Source organism: Polypterus senegalus, chromosome 4 (assembly GCF_016835505.1).
Source record: "Polypterus senegalus isolate Bchr_013 chromosome 4, ASM1683550v1, whole genome shotgun sequence".
Taxonomy (NCBI): Eukaryota; Metazoa; Chordata; class Cladistia; order Polypteriformes; family Polypteridae; genus Polypterus; species Polypterus senegalus.
This window is the reverse complement of record NC_053157.1, coordinates 221814106-221833519: the sequence shown is the minus strand read 5'-3', so window position 1 is coordinate 221833519 and position 19414 is coordinate 221814106. Positions and strand designations below refer to the sequence as shown.

At 43.3% G+C, this 19414-nt stretch overlaps 1 protein-coding gene across 1 annotated transcript; it reads left to right on the top strand.

Annotated features, from left to right (window-relative positions):
• Window positions 1-13111: 13111 nt before the first annotated feature.
• Window positions 13112-19414, top strand: LOC120528032 (prostate stem cell antigen-like). The gene is made up of 3 exons (XM_039751998.1): window positions 13112-13420; window positions 18694-18813; window positions 18970-19414. Exons 1-3 carry the CDS (start codon window positions 13372-13374, stop codon window positions 19176-19178), a joined length of 378 nt encoding a protein of 125 aa, XP_039607932.1. The 5' UTR covers window positions 13112-13371; the 3' UTR covers window positions 19179-19414.

The following is a 19414-nucleotide window of genomic DNA, read 5'->3' as shown; positions in this document are numbered from 1 at the left end:
GAGATGATCCTGTTCAGTGGATTCTCCATGATTGACAGGAGCCTGCTGAGTGCCCGTCGCTCTGCCACGGATGTCAAACTGTCCAGCTCTGGGCCTACAATAGAGCCTGCCTTCCTCACCAGTTTGTCCAGGCATGAGGTGTCCCTCTTCTTTATGCTGCCTCCTCAGCACACCACCGTGTAGAAGAGGGCGCTCGCCACAACAATCTGATAGAACATCTGCAGCATCTTATTGCAGATGTTGAAGGACGCCAGTCTTCTAAGGAACAGTCGACTTCTTACACAGAGCATCAGTATTGGCAGTCCAGTCCAATTTATCATCCACCTGCACTCCCAGGTATTTATAGGTCTGCACCCTCTGCACACAGTCACCTCTAATGATCATGGGGTCCATGAGGGGTCTGGGCCTCCTAAAATCCACCACCAGCTTCTTGGTCTTGCTGGTGTTCAGGTGTAAGTGGTTTGAGTCGCACAATTTAACAAAGTCCTTGATTAGCTTCCTATACTCCTCCTCCTGCACACTCCTGATGCACCCCACGATAACAGTGTCGTTAGTGAACTTTTGCACGTGGCAGGACTCCGAGTTGTATTGGAAGTCCGATGTATATAGATTGAACAGGACCGGGGAAAGTACAGTCCCCTGCGGCGCTCCTGTGTTGCTGACCACAATGTCAGACCTGCAGTTCCCGAGACGCACATACTCACGTCTGTCTATAAGATAGTCCACGATCCATCCCACCAGGTATGAATCTACTCCCATCTCTGCCAGCTTGTCCCTAAGGAGCAGAGGTTGGATGGTGTTGAAGGCGCTAGAGAAGTCCAGAAACATAATTCTTACAGCACCACTGCCTCTGTCTAAGTGGGAGAGGGATCAGTGTAGCATGTAGATGATGGCATCCTCCGCTCCCACCTTCTCCTGAACTGCAGAGGGTCGAGGGACCTGTGGCCTCAGGTGGTGAAGCAGCAGCCGCTCCATGGTCTTCATCACATGTGACGTCAGGGCGACAGGCCGGAAGTCGTTCAGCTCACTAGGACGTGATACCTTTGGGACAGGAGTGATGCAAGATGTTTTCCAAAGCCTCGGGACTCTCTCCTGTTCCAGGCTCAGGTTGAAGATGCGCTGTAGAGGACTCCCCAGCTCCAATGAACAGGCCTTCAGCATTCGTGGCGATACACCATCTGGACCCGCTGCTTTGCTGGCTCCTCGGCTCTCTGCTCACCTGCACTGCTGTAATTGTGAGTGGTGATGTCTCTCCTATGCTGGTATTATGGTATGGTGGTATGCAGGCTGAGAGGGGTTCCCAAACGTTTTCATATGTCCGTAACTCTTCTAAGTGCACTTTTGAATTCTCTGTTTTTGACAGTTTGTGTTTTGTTATTTCTTGATCCCAGACTGGTTTATTTTAACGGGTCTCTTTGTTAGGCATATCTGTCCTTCCTTTTGTTCTTGTTTCTTTTATTATTCTTTCCAATAAATCTTTAAACATTAAACGTTATTTAAGTTTGTGGTCCAGGGACTTTTCATGGTTTCTCTTTCCCTAAGTAAAGTAAGTGTGAATGTTTTTGCCTTAACCCTGCTTTTGGACTGTGCAGGCCGCAAGCCTGCTTCAAGAGTTTTAAAGGAAGGCTCGCTTTGATGCTTGGCCTCACTAGAGCCTTGAGGCCTGCATTTAGAGTTTCTGGAGCCATGCAGAATCATAACAAGACCAAATTATGTCTGTGTGAGAAATGTGCTCATTAGTCAATAAGACAGGAGCCTTCCACAAACTGTAACTGCCTCAGTCTGGGTGCGGCATTGTGGGGGGCTTACTTGTGTTTTTGGCGTGCAGTGTGTTGTTGCGCTTTAGGTTGTCTCTTTACTTGTGAAAATGTGATGACTAGAATGACATGACATGAGTCTGATCTACAAATGCTAGGTTTGATAAAAAGGAATTTGATATAATAAGCGTAAAAGAGACTTTAGAGGTATCAAAGACAAGCAAGACAAAAGGAGCACATGGCACTGCAGCAGAATCGATACAAATGATTAGGGAGAAAGAAAGGTAAGAAGTAGCAGGCTTATTCTTTTGAAGACTGTTGTAAATTTAAATAAGAAAGGGCCTAGACACGTTCTTACATATAAAAGCTAACAATAGTTACTATGCAGTTAAAAGGACCAAGAGGACGACCAGGAATACTAATTTATGTATTGTGGCTATATGCTCAACTACAGTGTGTCCAACTGAATCTTACCGACTACGCCAATGAAAATTCAAAAGATCTCCGGTGGGTAATAAGTTTTCATCATGCGACATGACTTTTTTTTTTTTCTGCTGGTCTTTCACGTACATTTCCCAAAATAATAAATATCTAGCCATAAAAGACAATAACACCCCAAACTCCCTTCATTCATTAGATCGATAGATAGATACATTCCCTTGTTTTAACTGACATGCAGACGAGGCAGAATTTACAACATTGTTTAAGCTCAATTTCAATCAACTCCTTAAAACTCCGCCTGACGTTCTTTAGCTCAAAGTTTGGAGAGATAGCAGGGTCATACAAAGAAATGATTACTTAAGTCCCCATTCCTTTAAGACTTTTTTTTTTTTTTTCGACAGTCTCATTAAATGGCCGGGGCCGTGGACGGAGAGCTTTGCTTAAATTCTGTCAATATTAGGACTCCAGTATTTACTTTTGTTGAGAAACTGGTAACTCCAATGCAATAAATGCTTCAAACAGAAAGAATGTCACCTCTCTGCTCCATTCATCACCCCATAAAGTATCCTGCACTCTTGGGCTCAAACCTTCGTCTTTGTTTTTCTTGTTGTAGAATTCCTAACAGTACATTGTTCCAAAAAAAAAAATCTATTAAAAACCGCCGAAACTGGTGCAATATTGAATTATGGGGAGGGGGACATTCATTGGTTAATGACACTCCACTAAAAGCACCTGCCCCAGCCGTGCCATGATGGAGGTGATTGATTGATTCTAACCTCGTCTGTGGCTTTTACCGTTTAATCGGTTTAGTGGACGGCGCCATAGTGTCTGTCGTATACGCAGTGCGTCTGGTGCCACTAGCTCTGCTTTCATTTCTGAGGTCAGCACTGAATGAAACTTAACGTTGAGTGTTCCACGTGGAGTATCACTCAGTTGCATTTGGCATATACTGTACGGTAAGTTGAGCAGCAGAACACTTGTTGATTTGTTTAATTTTTCTACATTTTGATTCATTCCTGCACATTTTTTGTTTAGTTTTATTGTAATGATAATGATATTGTTGCAACACTGTTTTGGATTTTCAGTTTTGCTACCCACGTGATGTGTCATTGTTGTGATGTCACCACGTGATCACTGTTTGAATGAGCGATGTGGTATCTGCCACATTCAAGCTTTCTTCTTCTTCTTCCTTTGTCTTCTCCTATTAGAGGTCACCACAGCAGATCATCTTCTTCCATATCTTTCTGTCCTCGTCATCCACATCCATCACCTGCATGTCCTCTCTCACCACATCCATAAACCTTCTCTTAGGCCTTCCTGCTCTATCCTTAGCATCCTTCTCCCAATATACCCAGCATCTCTCCTCTGCACTTGTCCAAACCAACACAATCTCGCCTCTCTGACTTTGTCTCCCAACCGTCCAACCTGAGCTGACCCTCTAATGTCCTCATTTCTAATCCTGTCCATCCTCATCACACCCAATGCAAATCTTAGCATCTTTAACTCTCTCTCCAACTTTCTGGTCAGTGCCACCGTCTCCAACCCTTATAACACAGCTGGTCTCACTACCGTCCTGTAGACCGCCTGTAGTGCACTTGTTTGTTTTTTTCGTTAATGTCTGATAGGATTTGTTTTTTTTTATGTTCGGTTTGGTTTAGTTGATAGTCTCTTTTTGCCGTGGAAATTTGCCGTCATGTCAGAATTTTCCAATTCTGCATGCAGGTGACTTGAATGCTTACATTAAGTTATCTTATTTGCTCATCTTTTGCTAATGACTAGCGAGACATGCCAGTTCATCATGGTCACTATTAACAGAAGAATGAGATGCGGGTGCCTGGCCTCTGGCCAAATCATCCATCCATCCATTTTCTAACCCGCTGAATCCGAATAGGGTCACGGGGGTCTGCCGGAGCCAATCCCAGCCAACACAGGGCACAAGGCAGGAACCAATCCTGTGCAGGGTGCCAACCCACCGCAGTGGCCAAATCATTGGGTGACAAAGTAAAGGCAGATATATTTAGATTATATAAAATAGTGAGAGCCTCCCAACAAACCGCAGTTCAGAAAAATCTATTCTGAACTGCCTAAACTGAAACAGGGTGAAAAAGGACAAGCCATAATAACACTGCCAGAACATGAAGGCTGCACACGCCGCACGAGTCACATTGCAGAAGGTGCGGCCAGATGTCTGCGAGATGAATGGCTAACAAACACTTTAAATGATTTTCTACATTCCTGTTCTCTCCACACCGTAACTCTTCACATCTGTCAAAAAGAGGCATCGGCATCGTACTGCTGGCTTCTTTACTACTCCGTCGTTGGAGCACATCTAAGGCTTCTGTGGTGGTTTGTTATTCAAATTTAGCGTCATATGGTGGTTTGGACACGTGCAGAGGAGAGATGCTGGGTATATTGGGAGGAGGATGTTAAGGATAGAACTGCCAGGGAAGAGGAAAAGAGGAAGACCTATGGATGTGGTGAGAGAGGACATGCAGGTGGTGGCTGTGACAGAACAAGATAAAGAGGACAGAAAGATATGGAAACAGATGATCTGCTGTGGTGACCCCTAACGGGAGCAGCCGAAAGAAGAAGGTGGCCCCCCTCTCAGTAGTGCATGAAGATGAAGGTGTCACTCAACCACATTGTGATCAGCATAGCAGTGTGTTCTTGAGATTGAGCTGTTTCCTTTTGTTTTTTTTAATTACCGTGGTCGTCATTTTAATGTCAAGGGTAAGGGGCTCAAGCCTTCCAGCTGAACTAAAAAGTTCAAGCTAGACACGTGTACACATAACCCTGGGTACACCGAGGGTGAGCTAGTCCTTCTGTAAGAAACATGCCTACAACACAATTCCACACACTTCAAGAAGCACTAAGAAATTACATTGAGTGCACTTGCTATGTTTCAGCCAGGATCCCACTCCCGACTCAAGTCTGTTTATTTTATTTTGAAGGTTTTTTTCTTTCCTCCAAATATTACTTTTTTGTTTTGTCTTTATTGTCCACCATTATACAATACAATACAATACAGTTTATTTTTGTATAGCCCAAAATCACACAGGAAGTGCCGCAATGGGCTTTAACAGGCACTGCCTCTTGACAGCCCCCCAGCCTTGACTCTCTGAGAAGACAACTAAAAACTCCCAATAAAAACCTTGTAGGGAAAAATGGAAGAAACCTCGGGAAAGGCAGTTCAAAGAGAGACCCCTTTCCAGGTAGGTTGGGCGTGCAGTGGGTGTTAAAAAGAAGGGGGTCAATACAATACACAGAACAGAACAAAAAAGGATAAGTGTCCGAAGTGTGTTTGTCCAGTTGCTATGTCTCTTTTATTCCAAAAGATGGAGCATTACAAATATATTTAGTAACAGAATGAATAGCATTTGTCATTCCAACAGATGGTGCATCACAAACAAGAACACTAATTTGTATGACTCCCAAACCAAATGGCATATAACAGAGCCATGCGCATTGAATGGCACACTGCAAACGTTATCTCTGTGGTCTACATTGATTAGATTTCAATCCATCTTAGACGGGTAGCACAGCTAGTATTTATATATTATTGTGGGGGTTTATTAATTATTTACTATTTCTTTGCCACTATAAATGTTTGTGTAGTTTTAAGCACACCCAAAGATGGCAAGCTACCTGATCATAAAACTTGGGAACTGCCCTTAAATAGTATTTTAAAGGTGGAATTTGGGCATTTCACTTCATTTTTAATCCTAGTTTTGTGTTCTTTCTTCTTTTTTAAAAACATGAAACTACGAGAGGCGTTCACTAATTTATCTACCTCAGTAGGAAAGCAAAGAGTTTTCAAAAATCGTTGTTTTAGCGCAAACGCTTGATTGCAGTTATTGCTGCTAAGGGTGGCCCAACCAGTTATTAGGTTCAGGGGGCAATTACTTTTTCACACAGGGCCATGTAGGTTTGGATTTTTTTTTTCTCCCTAAATAATAAAAACCATCATTTAGAAACTGCATTTTGTGTTGACTTGTGGTATATTTGACTAATGGTTAAATGTGTTTGATGATCAGAAACATTTTGTGTGACAAACATGCAAAAGAATAAGAAATCAGGAAGGGGGCAAATAGTTTTTCACACCACTGTAGTTCCCAATAGCTCCATACACTTCATCCAGTTTTCCTGCAATGACTTTAACCCTTTTGGATAAAAAGAACTTTTGTGGAACGTCACAGCTGCCTCGTCGTCTTTATCACTTGATAACCGCTATCCACGGAGAGATTTCTTCAAAACTCAGAACAGGAAATAATTTGAGGGTCGCCAGGTCAGGACTGTAGGGTGAATGGTTCAGCTGCTGGAACCCCCCATTCTCGGACGGCAGCCAGAGATTGATGTGACATGTGAACCAGTGCCTTGTCATGAAGAAGCTTACTTGATTCACACGAGGACTCTCCTGATCTCCTATCTCTTAGAATGTTAGACTCGCATTGTGCATGAGTAACCTTGAGACCTGTCACAACATCCCCAGACTTGTTTCAACATATTAGCTGCTTTATTTATTACTCAGGTAGATAAATTATTGAACACCCCTCGTACTGACTTCATTTCAAGGTACTGTTTGTTTCTGTATGTCAATTTGTTTGGTTCACGTTTTTTTTCCTTTTAGGCAAAATCTGTTTTTTCTCCCTTTCCTGCTTTACCTTTCGTTAACATCTTTTCCTCATTATGGACTTTTTGATCTTTTAAAGACTTAGTCCCATTTATTTGGGCCTGTACGGGCCAGAAGCTGCCTGCCTCTTTTAGTTGGGGTGAAGCCAATCCAGTGGGCCCAGAGCTTTTGTGTGATTTTCTTTTTTGAGGTCTGATTCCACCTTTGTTGTCTTAATAATCCTAACAATATGATGGAAAAACTAATTACAAAGAAAATTAAGCATTCTAAGCCTTTTAATAAAAAGTTAAATTTCTGAAGGAAGCTTATTACTTATTTTTTGATCGCTTTGTGCCCAACTGGCCCTTAATATAGCAACGTCCCTGGGTCCTTTAGTTAGATCAATCCCAGCCCGCTTTTAGACATCAGTTTACTTTTTAAAAGTAAGTCATTTCATAGTCCGTCTCTCTAAATAAAAATAAAAATGTACGTTCCATCCTGCTGCACTGTTCATATTGCACAAGCCCAGTCTTCTGTAGGGGTTATGGCTTTGCCCCCCAAACCACCAAACCCTGAATTTGATGAAGTGGGTTTGAGAATGTTGCATTACGAAAGTAGAGATGGGCACCTCATAAATTCTAATGTACATTAATAATGCCTGGGTTCACTGCTGCTGCCCTGAATGTTTCAGAGAGATATTCAAGCCCCCCATTATGTCCTTCCCATGGCTGCTGGTCACCTTTCCATTTGATAGTTCAAGAATTGAATCGATGGCCTAAAGAGTTACAGTCTCCACATGTGATGACTTTCTATGGGGACCTCATGAGTGCCCATAAATGCAGCACTGAGGTGTCACTGGAGATATTCTGTCTCTTTATAGACCCCCGTATGTGTCCATCAGCTCCTACAAGTGAAATGTGCGTGTGCGTCTGTGATGGCTCACTTCACAGAGTCAGTGTGCTTTGAGTTATGTATCAATTCGTAAGTCTAATTAAGCACTACTTACCTTTGGTGTTGTGAGGTGGTGCAAGGGATGCTCGTGTGGGCAGGACAGATGCATGAGTCTGCACATCCAAGGAACATGGGGGCCGGGGGGAGTCATGGAGCGCTAAGTGGCCCAGGAGAAGTCATCCTGAAGTTATTTACGGAGCTGCAAAGTAGAACAAGAATGTTACAAACAAAGTGCAGGTAAACTTACCGGGAGGGGTTCAGGTTCAGATGTCCTGCAGGCTTGCGTGAGAGTTCCTTTGTTAATGAAGCATGAGGCGTAACATGCATGAGGGTGCGCAGTGTCTTTTGAGGAAACAGCACCAGGTGTCCGTCGGGACTGGAGGGTCTGTCGTCGGTGGTGCCTCAAGTTCCTTCTGATCAGAGAGTGGCGTGCACGGCACTCTCTATGAAAGTGGGGGTACGTCCGGTTGAACTTGGTTATTTGCTTATTTTTTTTTTTTTTATACATGTGTAGTATTTTTTGGGATCCTTTTTTACTTGAGCAACCCTTTGAAGGAAGAAGGAAAATGAATAAAGCCAGTAGTGTATTTTTATCCTTTATCATTTCCCACTAATCACTGGTACATTGTCTAATAGATTGTGTTTTTGGCTTAACGTTGATCTTCAGTTTTTCTGAATTTTTATAATCGAGAACTGTTATTTCTGTATTATGGATTGTTTTTGTCTGTGTCTCTTTCTACCACCCCGGTTTATCTTGGTCATAAATTACAAGATGCCCAAGGTGCCATGTTGTGCTGTGTTTCAAGGAGCAGGGAGCATTACTGTGTCGTAAATCATGAAATTAAAACTAATGATAAAGTGACAGTACATATGTGGCTGGGTCGTCTAGGTTTAGCAGTCATCGACTGGTTAAGCAACAAGCAGCGTTTGATGTGATTCTGTAGAGGTCCCTACTACTAGACGGACTTGGAGCTGCTAAAATGGTGGCCTAATAGCAGATCCCACAAGGACTTGACATGAGCACCAGTCTGTATTAACTAGCTCCTGCAGAGCACAAATGAGCACCGTATTGCTGAGAAAAGGAACAAGGAGGGATGATTCAAAATATATGAGTGCAAATGGAGGAAAAAAAAGACTTTGACTACCAGTGAAGCACAGTAATGTCAGATTGTTATTTTTAAACGAAACAAACACACTTGCCCCTAATGAAGTCATACATTAGAATAAGCACATCCCATAGTGAGTGGACATGCACAACGGTCATTAGGGTAACTTCATGATGTTTTGCCATGTTGATGCTACAAATCAGCAGGAACATGACAGCAAATAAAAGACAAGTGACAGAAACACTCAAAGTAGCCCTCGTGTGCCCTTTGGCATAACTGGTTGGCCTGTCCATGTATCCATCCATCCATCCCGCTATATCCTAATTACAGGGTCACGGGGGTTCACTGGAGCCAATCCCAGCCAACACAGGGCACAAGGCAGGGACCAATCCCGAGTAGAGTGCCAGCCCACCGCAGGGCACACACACTAGGGACAATTTAGGACCACCAATGCACCTAACCTGCATGTCTTTGGACGGTGGGGGGAAACCTCTCCACATATATGATTGGCATATTCTGTATTTCAGCATGAACTGTAATGTGTTGCAATGAGCATTTTGAGATTGACCACCATGTGCACCCAGCACCTCAAAATGGAAATGCATGGAGTCTCAGTGTCTCAAAATGGACCTCAACGTGTGCCATGCAGTCTGGAAAGAAGCCTCCGGATCTCAGGAGTGTCCAATAGAGCAGGGGTCACCAATTCCGGTCCTGGAGGACCACCGTGGCTGCAGGTTTTCTTTCTAACCCTTTTCTGAATGAGTGCCCCGTTTTTTGCTGCTGATTTAACTTCTAGTGAATTCATTTTAATTGAACTGGTTTTTTTAAGGTTTGTTCCCCTAAATTTCTTCATTGTTCCACTAAATTGCTTCATTTCTTTCCTTAAATGGCACCCAAACAGAAATGAAATGTGAAGTGAGTGAGCCAACAGAAGACCAGCTAAGTCAGGGCCTCAAACTCCAACCAGTTGCTTCATTAGGCGCCGAGTCTCATTTGTTAATTAAACTCGTTCTTTAATTCCGTGGCTTGTTGCTGCTCTCGTGGTGCAGCAGACGTTTCTGAAATTGTTGATTTTCTCTTTTCTAAAAGCACTGGTAAAATGTTTTGTGGACCCGAGCAGACCAACATTCCTGAGACCTTCATCGTTCTTTATTTTGAGATATTGTATGATGGACACCAGTTGTTTTGGCTCATTTTGTATCTCATTATTGTTTGGCTGCTAATTAAGGAAAAAGAAACAATTATTGGGTCTGAGTCTTCAAGAACAAGTCCATTAAAATGAGTTCAAAAGAAGTTAACTAGCAGCAAAAGCAGGTCCCTCATTAAGAAAAGGGTTAGAATGAAACCCTGCAGCCACGATGGTCTTCCAGGACCGGAATTGGCAACCCCTGCAATAGAGAGTAACTGGAGCATCAGTATAGACCACAATGTGTTCCTGTCAATCACCTTGATAAGCCAGTAAGGACCTCCATGTGTGTCCTTCCACATTATGGGGACCTGCTATCTTAAAATGGGCCAAAACCTAACCCGTCTGTGTACACCTTCTTGAGCAGACCCAATATGGCCACCCCTTCATTATCACTGCTGTGAAGCCTTTGTATCTCTACACCTCAATGAGAAGTGCTTGTTGAGCCTACATTTCTCAGGGTCAACCATGTATGGCTGTCATTGTCACAGTACAAGGTTTGTGCAGCCTAAATTCCAGGGTTACACATAAACATTTGTTTAATCGCACAGTAAATCTAAGCAATTCTATGCCAATTATAATGAATGCAGCCCAGTTACTACATTTAATTAACATTAACATTGGACTGTGGCCAGTTGACAGCAGACTAGAAGAAAAAAAAAAGAACACTCCAGTCTGAAGTGTCAATGGAGAAAAATAAATCTCACGGGGGGAAATAAAAGTTAGACACATTCACAGTTCTGGGGACCTCGACCATCCGGGCACCCACCCAGCCATGGCATTTCCGCAGTAGAGTCTGTGCTGGGCCATTAATCGGATGGCAGAATGTTTCTCTCCTTTGATTGTGAAGCTCTCAGATGTCTTTTCGTGGGCAGCAGAGCAGTGGCACCACATCCAGATACTGCGAAGAGAAACAGAAGAGAGAAATGTTAGTAACAGCTTATAAATATTTTATTACTTATAGTTCTGTACAAATGAGTGACAACCAGAGATGCAGTGTGCACAGCTAATGAGCAGCTCTAGTCGGGGTATGCGAGACAAAAGTAGCAAGTCTCCAGTCTGAGACTGAAGGGGCATCTCTTATAGTCGTAGGCACACCATTTCACACCTTCGGGAGAAAAGGTCCAGAGAAGAGCGACTAGGCTGGGCTACAGGGGTTGAATTATGAGGAAAGATTAAAAGAGCTGAGCCTTTATAATTTAAGCAAAAGAAGATTAAGAGGTGACATGATTGAAGTGTTTAAAATTATGAAGGGAATTAGTCCAGTGGATCGAGACTTGTATTTTAAAATGAGTTCATCAAGAACACGAGGACACAGTTGGAAACTTGTTAAGGGTAAAATTCGCACAAACATTAGGAAGTTTTTTACACAAAGAACAATAGACACTTGGAATGAGCTACCAAGTAGTGTGGTGGACAGTAAGACGTTAGGGAATTTCAAAACTCGACTTGATGTTTTCTTGGAAGAAATCAGTGGATAGGACCGGCGAGCTTTGTTGGGCTGAATGGCCGGTTCTCGTCTAGAGTGTTCTAATGACCCCATAACTAAAAGCTCGACCTCCCAATGTCATTTTATTAATCTTTGGAATCGTAAGCTGGCCGGCATGTTGAGATCTTAATGTGCGCTCTGGGTCGTAAATAATGAGGAGTTCCAACAAGTAAGCAGGGCCTTGGCGGTTTAAAGCTTCTCAAGTTAAAAAGGACAAATTTGAAATCTGTCCTAAACTTAAACTAGAAGCAAGTGTAAGGACTTGAGAGCTGGAGTTACGTGATTGTATTTTCTGGTTCGAGTAATAATTCCTGCAGCAGCATTTTAAATGAACTGAAAGCTGCATACATTATTAGAACTAGCGCATTGCAGTAGTCAATCCTACCAGAAATAAGGACGTAATGACTTTCGCAGTATCCTCCATATTTAGAAACCATCATAACTTTACGATATTTTTAATCTGGGGAAAAAAACGGGCTTTAGATAGCATTGTAATGTGTGTTATAAGAGACACAATTAATTAACGATAACATTGGAGAAATATCATTTGGTCTAAAAGAAAGCTATAACTGGGAGTCATCTGCATTAGAGTGGAAATTAAGGTTCTCTTTTCTGAATATGGTTCTGAATGGAACAGTAAGTGTCTAAAAACGCGAGTGTTGGACGCCATATTTCACTTCTTAAATATCGCGTGGAGCCTCGTATCTCGGTACGGAGAGCCATAAAATCCCATCCCTGTAGTGTATGGACTGAGTGGTGGGCCTCCATGTGTGCCCAGCAGTGTATACTTGTGTTCTGTTCGGTGTATTGCATTTACCCCCCTGTTTTTGACACCCACGGCATGACCACCTTCTTGGAAAGGAGGTCTGTCTCTGAACTGCCATTCCCAAGGTTTCTTCCATTTTTCTTTCCCTACAAGGGAGTTTTTCCTGGTCTTCTTGGAGAGTCAAGGACTTGTTAAAGCCCATTGCGACACTCCTTGTGTGATTTTTAGCTATACAAAAAATAAATTATATTGTATTTATGGTCACCCATTGACTTCACTGTACTTGAGGACCACCCGTATTTCAGAATGGACACCCATGTCTGCCTGTCAATACCTTAATATGAAGAGTATTCAAAGCCTTTGTACCTCCATATGGACCTCCATGAACACCAGTCACCTTCATGTGACACGCGTGTGGGGCTGCTGTTTCTCAACGTGGACCATTAACTCCACTTCTTTGAAGAGTCACCAGTCCAGTCTCAACATGGTCTTCCATGAGTGCCCACCAATGCCACATAGTGGAGCCTTTGGGTCTTAAAATGAACTGCCTTATATGCCCATGATCTCAATATTGAATGATTGTGGAGCCTTGGTATCTCAGCCTGTGGTCAGCTGGAGCTGACATGTCCTCAGCATTTCTGTGGCCCCTGAAGAACATGGCCACCTGACTATTTGACCCACTGGTCACTTCAGCTATGGACAGACAAGCTACTGTTTCTATGGATCAAACCAAAAGGAACAGTGTCCTTGGAGTGGTCAGTCTCTACCCCAGTGATCTGAGACTAGGGTCTGAACAGTCATTCACAAGGTGGTTGGTCTGTGGTTGCCAGAGATCAGATGTTAAGGATCAGTCAGAAACACAAGTCACCCTTTAGTCAGCCAATGGAGAACAAGCCTGTTAGTTGAGTGGAGCCTGCCAAGCCTTTGTTTGTCGTGTGTGTTGAGGGACGCCCCTCCTAAGACAATCATGCACTTGCTGACACGAGCCCCTGCTTTGAGCTTAAATAAGGGTGACTGAGCCAGCAGGCAGTCATTACCTCTGTGCTTGACTCCGACCGACATAGTCATGCAGACCCAGCTCGGTGTACTGCTGCTGCTTGTCTCTGCTGTCAAAGGTAAGGACGGGTCTTCTGTAATGCCAATTAGACGTGCCGTCTAGTGACCAGGGCTCTCACTTGATTCTTAAGTTCGATTTCATTGGTAGCTAAGGAAGGGCAACTTGATGACCACCACCCAGGGATACGAAGAACAGAAAGAGGGTGTGCAAATGTGTTACGGCACTTTGAGCTGCATTAATTGTATGAAAATGTGCCATATAAATAAATGTTGTTGTTACATGGGGGGGATTTCAAGGCTGAGTCTGTCTGGGAGCTTAACTGTACCCGCCATCTGTTTTATACTGAAAAGCATCTACAGGTGGGCAGGTGGGCTAGCAGGATACTTGGAGTGTGCTCAGTAAGTCAGTGGTCACCCTGCAGCCTGACGAGGAGACGCAGGATGGCTTATGGTCATCATTTGGCTTAAAGAATGGTCATGTTGTGGTCTCGCTACTAAATTCTGTCTATGTCCTTCATAGAATGGGCTTGGAAAGCTCCAGCATATACAGAATGAAGGCCACACTGAGTCTTATATACAGTGTGTGTATATGTCAGCGCATCGCTCTCTCTCTCTCTCTCTCTATCTATCTATCTATCTATCATATAGTGCCTTTCATATTATCTATCTATCTATCTATCTATCTATCTATCTATCTATCTATCTATCTATCATATAGTGCCTTTCATATTATCTATCTATCTATAGATATAGATATATATAGATATATATATATATATATATATATATATATATATATATATATATATTAGACATTAAGCCCGTTACAATAACAGGCACTAGAACAGTATTGCATAAACATTATTAGGTACAGTCTATATTAAATAGATAGATAGATACTTTATTAATCCCAAGGGGAAATTCACAAATGGCAAGGGACCTTGACCTCATTCTGTTTGTTGTGTTAATTTTTTTGTTAAAAATGTTTTTGCAAGAAGCCAAAAGTAAAATAATATTAAAAATAGAAACGTATATGACAGTACAGTAAGTATAATTAATATTGCCTTAGTGTAAAACTTTATAACAATCTGTAATACACAATATCTGAAGAAGATATTTAGGAAAATGTTTTTATTTTTTACCTCAGGAAATTTTTCAATAAAATTTCATTATAGACATTTTTTGTAAACACTCTTGTTCAGGACCATCTACAACGTTGACAACAACATCTGAAAAACTTCTAACTCTTGATAATGCCACATATAACTGACCGTGGCTGAATGCTGGTTGTGGCAAGTAAATGGCAACTTTTTCTAAGGTTTGCTCTTGAGCTTTATTAATTGTTATGGCAAAGGCTAATGTAACTGGAAATTGTCACCTTCTTATGGTAAAGGGTAAATTAGTAGAGGATGGAGTCAAATCAATACGGGGAATATTCTGACGCTCATTTTCTTTTTTACAATCGATCTATTTGCTCGTATTTTTCTTTGTCTTTCAGCCTTTCTTTTGTTGATGTTTACTTGCTGAGCTGACTGTTCTTCCAGGAGATGTTGCTTTTATACGATTTGAGTGTCTGTATCTTTTGTCCTACTTGACGTGTCCTTTTTTTTTTATGGGTGGCATGTTGTTAGTAGATAGTTAGTTAGTAAACATGTACAGGGTAGTATGTGTGGCGTCTCCCCAGCAATGGATTTTATGTGCGCGGCCGCGATTACCCAATCAGCACTCTCCCCAGCAACGCTGTCCTTTGTTTGCTTATCATGCGCGGCTGCGGCTACGCCATTCACTGTGTGCCCAGCTTCCAGTGTGTGTGCGTCCACGATGCCGGTCGTGTGCGACTGAGCCTCGCGCATGCGCACTTCACCAAAAGACACACACACGGACACCTGGACACACACAGGGGTTTTATTACAGAGGATATATTTTTATTTTTTATTTTATTTATATATATTTTTATATTACATAGTTTACTGCCAAATAGTGCAAAAAGTATGTAACACGTGTTTCGCCCTAATTTGGGCTCATCGGGCGTACACACTCCACTGAACCCCTCACGGGGATCGAACCTTGGACATCAGCGGCGAACCCTTTTTGCACTGCTCCACAGCGTGTGGTTCGTTTATTTGACAGCCTGGAGATCGGAGTCATTACATTCATAGCATTTGTAGTCTGAGTCCCGATGTTTGCTGACTGGCAGACCAACCACCAACCCCGCGAGGGGTACAGTGGAGTGTGTACACCTGATGAGCCCAAATAAGAGCGAAACACGTGTCACGTACTCTATGCATTACGTAACATTCTATGATCTGCTCCTCGCAGCTGAAAGAGGGCACCATGGCGGATGTTGGTCGACTGGCAGATCAACCACATTCGTTACCTGGTAGGTAACCACCCAAACAATTAGATCGGGACTCAGACTATGAATGCTATGAATATAATATATAAATATATACTGTATATATGTGTATGTGTGTGTATATATATATATATATATATATATATATATATATATATATACTGTGTGTGTGTATGTGTGTGTATATATATATATATATACTGTGTATATATATAATATAAAAATCTTGGGAGGAAGACGAAACGTGATCTTTTTGGAAGACACTTTGACGTCACATATATATTTATAGGTCTGAATCTCAATCTGATTATTAGGTGGTTACCTACTGGGTAACACTTGTGGTTGGTCGGCCAGTTGACAAACATCCGCCACGTCCTCTCAGTTACAGGAAGCAGATTATAGATCTGTGATGCAGTACTTTCCAAATAATTCAAAGAATACACAACATGTGTTTCGCCCTATTTGGTGCTCATCAGGTGTGCGCACTTTTGCTTCCCCATATGGGGACCGAACCTCGGATGTCAGCGCCTGAGTTGAAGCTTCTGACATTGCATCATGGCGGGTGGTTCACTTACTTGACAGGGTGAAGATCGGAGTATTATATCCATAGGTCTGAATCTCAATCTGATTATTTGGATAGTTATCATATACACACACACACACATATACAACCCCTGGCCTGCGCTACGCGTCAGCCACTTCACGTCTCTGCCGCTCGCGTATGTGGATTTCACTTTCACCAAACAACAAATCTTTCAATTCTCACGGATACGTCTTTTCATTGGGAAGACACACTACTTTTCTCTGATGGCAACACGAATTAGACGATCTACAAGTCTTCAACTTTAACTTTAAAACCTTACAATATATTCGATCTCTTTTCGCTGTTTTGTTATTTCACTGAGCAATAATTTCCGTTTGTTTGCACTAATGCGATCTTTACTATAATTTTTTTGAGTACTTTTGAATTTTCGTACTTTCATTACCTCTAACCTGCACTGCATGTTTACCACGCCAGCGTTTTTGAATTCTTTATGACGTTCTACTTTGTCATCTACTCTTTGTCTTTTATTTTCGGCCCCGGTATGGTTAAATCTCATGGCACAAAGTCTCGTCTCATGGGACTTGAACGTATCTCTCTGAAAAAGTCTCATCTCATCGTATATTTATTTTATATAATAGAAAGATATATAAAGTGTGTGTGTGTGTGTGTGTGCGCATGTGTGTGTGGGTGTGTGGTCAGTTTGTGGCTAACTACCAGCTGGCTTAGAGAAGGTCAGATTGCGTGTCTACAGACAGCTAAGCTACTGAATGTTCAGAACTCAGCTTGTAGTCCCCACCAGTGGCCACTTGTCATTTTGTCCTCATGAAATGGTGTCTTCCAGATATTCTGTGACTGGTGAGACCTTGTTTGCCCAGAGGACTCCATACAGTTCACACAAAGCTATATGTACAGTATATAGTAGCCAGCTTCTGGTCATCACCTAGTCTTGTTTCATAAAGGTCACTACAGGATCCTCAAATTATGCCTGCTGAGAACCTGCTTGTTCAAAAGCTTTGCTGTACTCTGTACTCAAGCCATAGTCCTAGACTGGTCAGTTTGTGATCATCAGTCAGTATTTTGATATGTGATCTTCAGAATTGTCACTTTTGAGTTGGTGAGCCCCTGTGTGTCCACAGTTTGGCCAGAGTACCCTGGTGTTCTTCCCCTGGGCAGTGTCCCCTCACTGGACTCTCAACATACAAACTCAGGACCGCACCACACAGAGGTCTCCTTCGACTTGAGTGGCTAAGATGTTTGCTTTCTGTCAGCTCCTCAGACTAATCGGACCACAGACTGTGAACTGGGTTCTCTTCTCTTCGTGGCCACCATGCCATGAAGACATCTATAGACAGTAGCCACCGAGTTTATCTGTGCACATGTCAGCTTGTGATCCTTCTCCCTACATTGTCGAGGATCAGCTATCTATGTGGTCAGTAATTTCCCCCACAGGTTCGACCATCAGATTGGACAGAGCCATGAACAGTGATAGCAGGGGTACCCAGAGCTCGGTTATGGGGGGCAGCTTTACCTGTGCCAAGTCCCAGAAATGTTCCTCGGGTCACTGCCCCAATAAAGCCCAGCTATGGTCACTAAATAAAACTCCCTGTAGCCGACTCTTCTTGATTCTTTCCACAGCACAGGCATTCTGACGCTTCACAGCACATCCATCCATCCATCTCTGTCATCCACCTGGGGGTCCTGCTCAGCCAGGCTACTCACTTCTTGCCAGTAGAAATGTGGGACCTTCAGACTCCCAGCTAGTTGCAGTGTGGGGGTCCCCAAACCCAGGACATGGTGCTCCCTATAAAGCTATGGCACCAGCTGGAGGGATTCTAAAGAATCTGCTGTCAATTCGGTAGTCGGTGCCATGGCACTGCAGATGTCTGAGCCCAGCCAATCTCGAAGTGCTACAATAACCGTATTTCTTATTGACCTTTACAATCCACAATGGTAGTGGAGTATCTTGGAACTCCGGGGCACCATAATGTAACATTGTGTCTACAAATATGTCTCGGCATGAGGAAATCTTGTGATTGACTGGCGTCCTGTCCATAGTCATTCGATTCCTTCTACCCAGTTCTGCCAGGATCGCCTTCAGCTCTGTGTCCAGGGCTGTTTTCCTGCTTTCTGCCCAAATCTTCAGGGATTGGCTTAGGCTGCCCTCGGATCTGACTTGGGGTAGAAGGGGTTCAAAAATGAAAATACTCTTCTCTTTGTGAAGCCACACACATTGCCTGTTCACTCATAACGAGCCCCGGTAGGGCTGCCATCAGCCGAACCTGCAGGTCCCTGAGATGTGTTAGGATCATTGTGGCTTGTATTGAGAAGCCATGAGACCTGCCAATGGTTGTTACTGTCACTCACGTGATGAATCTGCTCGCCAGCACTCACTCGTGTCTGTCTGTCTGTCTGTCTGTTTGTCTGTCACCCAGTGAACGCGCTGCAGTGCTACACGTGCGACGCTCAGACCACCAATAGTAAGTGTCAGACCCCGGCAGCCTGCAGCCAGACGGACAAGTCCTGCATGACGACGGTGGTGAATACGATTGCGGGTGAGTAGCCTTAAAATTCAAAGTGAGATGATGAGAAACAGAGGACGCTTTACTCTTAAGTACTGCATAGATGTAACGCCTTTTCTGCAGCCCTCATTTAAAAAATCTTGATAAATGGGGATTTTTTTTTTTTTTTGTCTCCTTTAATTCCTTCAGGGTCGCTCACCCTGTCCACCTCCATCACGAAGGCCTGCGCTGCCACCTGCTCGGCCTCCGAGCTCAGCATGGGGATGATCTCCACGCGGGTGACCTGCTGTGCCACAGACCTGTGTAATGCCAACAGCGCCACCACCATGAGGCTCCAGCCGCTGGGCCTGCTCGTCGTACTCCTTCACTTGCACCTCTTCGCCAGTTTGGGAGCTTGAGCCGTGGTACCCAAGCAGAGCTGTTCGGGATCCTTCGCAGGTTTGTCAGCCGCGGCGAGTTCACAAGAACGCTTTGTGTCAAAGCGGCTCATCCAAACTGAATGGCGGAAGATAACTCTGAGCTGCACGTCAGCGCCATCTGCTGGCTCGAATTGGAAATGTCCAGTCGGCATTAATTGATCGATCTTTCTTTCTTTGTACTCAGAATAGTACCTCTAATAAACCCTTCTAAAGTT